Source organism: Podarcis erhardii (assembly GCF_964252035.2).
Source record: "Podarcis erhardii genome assembly, chromosome: W".
Classification (NCBI taxonomy): domain Eukaryota; kingdom Metazoa; phylum Chordata; class Lepidosauria; order Squamata; family Lacertidae; genus Podarcis; species Podarcis erhardii.
In genome coordinates this window covers 16828946-16833392 of record NC_138506.1, presented here as the reverse complement: position 1 = coordinate 16833392, position 4447 = coordinate 16828946, and the positions used below count along the sequence as shown (strand labels likewise).

Below are 4447 nucleotides of genomic sequence, written 5' to 3'. Positions count from 1 at the left end.
GCAATAACAGAGTTGCTCAAACACAGCATAATTTGGGCACGGGCCCTTTCATCCAGCCATTTTTTCTCAGCAGAGTCCTGTCTCAAAACCTCAGTTTCAACACAGTCCCATAGTCCATCTCTCCTTAACAACTGCTGCATTTTAATTGACCAACTCAGCCAGTTGTTTTCTGAGAGAAGTTCAAAAGGGATGCCTCCCCCAATATTTACAACTTGGGAAGACTGGAAATCTGCCATCTCTGCTGGTGCTTGCTGAGCCCCTTCTGTGGGGCCTTCAGCGATCTCTCCTGACTCTCTCTTTAGAGTCCAACTGGATGGTCCTGGCTGGCACTCACCGGCTTCTAGCTGCTGCCTCTGTTGACCCTCAGGTCCCGCCTTGCTCTGCAACTGGTGTAGCCACTCTGAGTCGCCTACTGTGGTCCTCTAGTAGTTCAAACTGTTCCAGTAGCCGACGCTGAGTGCTTTCTTGATCCTCAGATCCTAGCCGCTCCAACGTCGCTGCAGACAGTTACAGCTTGCCACCAACTGCTCCAACGCACAGCCACTGGCTCCATACACCACCAGGACTCACCAGCTCCCTGCTGAGATGCTGTCAGTCGTTTTGCACTCTGCACATGCTCAGAAACACTGGGCCCATAACCTGTCAGTGTTTGTAAAAAGCAAAAAAAAGAAGGAAAGGGTTCTGACCTCCCTTTGTCTCCTCAGCCTGGTCCTCGGACCCTTGTCGGCATAAAGGAGTCCACGAGAATATCCTTGCAGAGTTTTATTCTTAAAAGTCCTTGTGCAAAACACGACTGAATAACTATACACACCAGCACTAACCAACCCAAACACCAGCCTCAGCACAAACGAACATTTCTCACTTTATATATACAACTTGGTGCAGACCGCTGAGTCATGCTGACCCAGCTTTATTCGCATTAAAGAAACAGCGGCCATTTTAGCCGTGACAAGCTCAACCTAGTTAAAGCAAAGGCCAGTAATAAAGGATAGAGGACTCAAAACTACAGTTACTAATACTGAATTTACAAAAAAGGTTTGAAAACCTAAATGGCAAGTTTTAAACAAAACCCAACTTGAAGAAAGCAAAGCACAGTAATAAGGGTTGAGGACTCAACTATGAAAATTCTAGTGCTGCTTTTACAAAAAGGTTTAAAAACCTAAATGGCACAAATTCAAAGAAAGGAATACAAGATAAGCTGTTTTAGATTTTAAACAAACTCAAGAACAGGACTGAAACGCTCCCACGGTCTAGATGTTACTGCTGATGTTAAAGACTGATACTGGGTGTTTCCAATCACAGTTTTATATACTATAGGGTGAAATTTTTTTTAAAGGGACAAGCCATCTTGTTCAAACAATGGGCGGGGTTGGTAAAGTTTGGAAAAAATAACAAGAATGATATTGAATGGAGTTGTAGAAAATTATAAAAATGAAGTAAAATCAATGTAAGCATTGAGACCTGACGGAATTAAGGAGCCAAATCTAAAAATCCAATACATTTCTTTCTGTAATAATTTATTTCTTAAGATAGGAGTGTGATGTTTATAAATGACAAACCATCTGAAATCCGTTGCCTTATGTTTAGCCTCTAAGAAGTGAGATGTAAGAGGTGCTTTCAACCACCTTGTTGAAAATATGATTCTTATGCTCTAGTATTCTAGTTTTAACCGTTCTTGTAGTACTGCCCACATACCAATGGTCGCAAATACATTTAATTGCATATACCACTCCATGGGAATTACAGTTGGTAAATGCTTCCAGTTTGATAATGCTGTTGGTTCCAGGTATGATAAAATATTTTGTCTCAATTGTTAAACTACATGCTGCACATCTTCCACATTTAAAATGTCCCTTTATATCGCAACCTCGCAGCTGGTTCTTATCCATTATATCTGCATGTACAAGCATGTCTTTAAAGTTCTTGGTTCTACAGAAACTGATCCGTGGAGATATAGAAGGGCAACCTGGTACGTCTAAAAAGGTGTTCAATCCAGTGCTGAACTGGAAGCATAACACTGGCTCTCCAAGCTGTAATGGGTGAAGTTTCACTATGTTACGAGACTCATTAAAATCGAATAAACAAGAAACATGGGGGAAAATATTATGAGACTCACCCCAGCCGATTAAGGCCTGGTGAGATGCTGCTGATTATCTGGATATCCCATGTTTTCTACCAACAGAAGATTGGATGGCATACATTTAAGATACAGGTAGGTAGCCGTGTTGGTCTGCCGTAGTCGAAACAAAATAAAAAAAATGCCTTCCAGTAACACCTTAGAGACCAACTAAGTTTGTGATTGGTATGAGCTTTTGTGTGCTCATGTATCTGAAGAAGTGTGCATGCACACGAAAGCTCATACCAATAACAAAGTTGGTCTCTAAGGTGCTACTGGAAGGAATTTTTTATACATTTAAGAGAAAGTCTTTAATTTGAAAGTTATCAACATAAAACATTTTAAAGCAATTAGACCTATTAGTAGAGCAGCATCCCAAAGTTCAACAGGTCAAGCCATTCATAGTTCCACTATGACTACGTGACAGGGCTGAGAAAGGGAGTCACCGCAACTCAAGTTGACTTCATCATGCGAGGTTCAAGTCTTACATGCTTGCTGCTTGAAACATGGTCCTATGGGTGCAGCTTCCCCACAGCAAAGCATTTACGAAAAGCAGAGAATTACTTTATCCTCTTCCAACCATTTGAGGAGTGTTTCACATAAATGGCTTAGCTCATCTCCATTGGATTCTGCCCCACGTGGCAACCTCGGTACGGACTCCACTATGAATTGGAATTGCTCCTTAAGCATATGCCTGGACAGGGAAAGCTGCTCAGATCTAACATGATGGCTGTATTCTCTTCAAGAGAAGACTCGGACCACCCAGAGTTCTTTGTAATAAACCATTTATGCATGCAGCATTAGAAATGAGCCACAGTGTTGTATAAACCTTGGTCTTTATTAGGGCTACATCAACAGAAAGAGGGGTTTGCCACTAGAAAGCAAGTAGATGTGGAACAGACTTCCACCGGTGAGTGGTTGGCTTTGGTTTTTTACAAGGCAAATTGCAAAAAGAAGCTGCAGGTTGTATTATCATAGATGGCTATGACTAGCCTAGTCTTGAATAGATGAGTTCACTCGACATCAGTCTTTTCTCAAAGCAGCAACAGAACTAGAACAGAAATGATATATCGGCACAAAGCAATGTGGCAGCAGCAGACATATCCTCCAAGCTGTTCTTCAAACTTCTACAGACCTCAAAAAATGTGAGCTGCAAAAACCTTAACGGAAAATGAAGCTGAAACAGTACAACTGGACTATAAGGAGGCCAACTGGGAAAAAGTGAAATTGCTAACTCATATTTAAGTCATATATACTTTGTGTGTTCTTTGGAGTTCACTCATGTTTATGAAGGCCACATTAGACTGTGTTCAGGAACACCCATGTCTTCACATATAAAGTGGATGATACTCCTTTGGAGTGAGTTTCCTCCTTCAAATTGGGCAAAAGTTAGCATGCCTAAGAAAATTGCTGAGGCACTGACTACAGAAGATGTGGCCACATGTTGTTGACACTATAAGCCGTCCGCTTTGCACAATCTCTGCAAAGCTGTCTATGCAAATTCCACAACTCAAAGTGCCTGAGGATCTTGCAAATTCCCTCCTTCCCACTTCTCTGGGGAGCTTTCTAGTGGCAAGAGCACCACTCTGTGTGTGTCTGCTATCACCACCACCACCACCACCACTAAATATGAGGCTGTCAGACAATTGTTGAAGTCTGAACTCTCTATTGGGCTGCTGCCCACTCTCTCCAACAAGCACAAGAGAATCGTCTTGCGTAAGATCAACAACTATAGGTTCTGAAGTTTCGCAAGTGAGGTCAACTACTTCCACATCCATACTTCTATCATTAAGGCTGTGTGGCAGGGAGGCAGAGGCGGAGGAGGAGGGGATACAGGGTTCAGAAGCAGTTCCCACCATCATCTTGTCCAGAGTATGAGGAGGTCTTGCGGAGGTGTTGCGACTGCCCCTCTTGCTGTTGCTGTGCTGGGTTGCATTACATTCTGTACTTGTTGAACTCATGATGCACAGGGATGGGAGAGGCACAGGCTGCAGAGTACTTGCTTCCCCCCTTATCTCCGTCTGCTGCTCCCTGCTTAGTCGCCAAGCAATTCTGTAATGTGATAAGGATGATCATGAATGCTCTCTCTAAAGCAACTTGATGCAACTGGTGACGCTTTGGAGCACTGTGACTTTTTTAGAGTTGTCTCTTTTATAGCAGGTACTCCGAAGCTGGAGCAAGTTCAACATCTTGAGGAGTTAGGGCAGGCTTCCTCAACCTCGGCCCTCCAGATGTTTTTGGCCTACAACTCCCATGATCCCTAGCTAGCAGGACCAGTGGTCAGGGATGATGGGAATTGTCGTCTCAAAACATCTGAAGGGCCGAGTTTGA

The 4447-nt window shown here is 43.1% G+C and overlaps 1 protein-coding gene across 1 annotated transcript; it reads right to left on the bottom strand.

The window, feature by feature from the left end:
* Nucleotides 1-3045: 3045 nt before the first annotated feature.
* Nucleotides 3046-4214, bottom strand: LOC309333194 (E3 ubiquitin-protein ligase RNF4-like). The gene has a single exon (XM_081846592.1). The coding sequence runs from the start codon at nt 4075-4077 to the stop codon at nt 3490-3492; it is 588 nt and encodes a 195-aa protein (XP_081702718.1). The 5' UTR covers nt 4078-4214; the 3' UTR covers nt 3046-3489.
* Between the last annotated feature and the right edge of the window lie 233 nt (nt 4215-4447).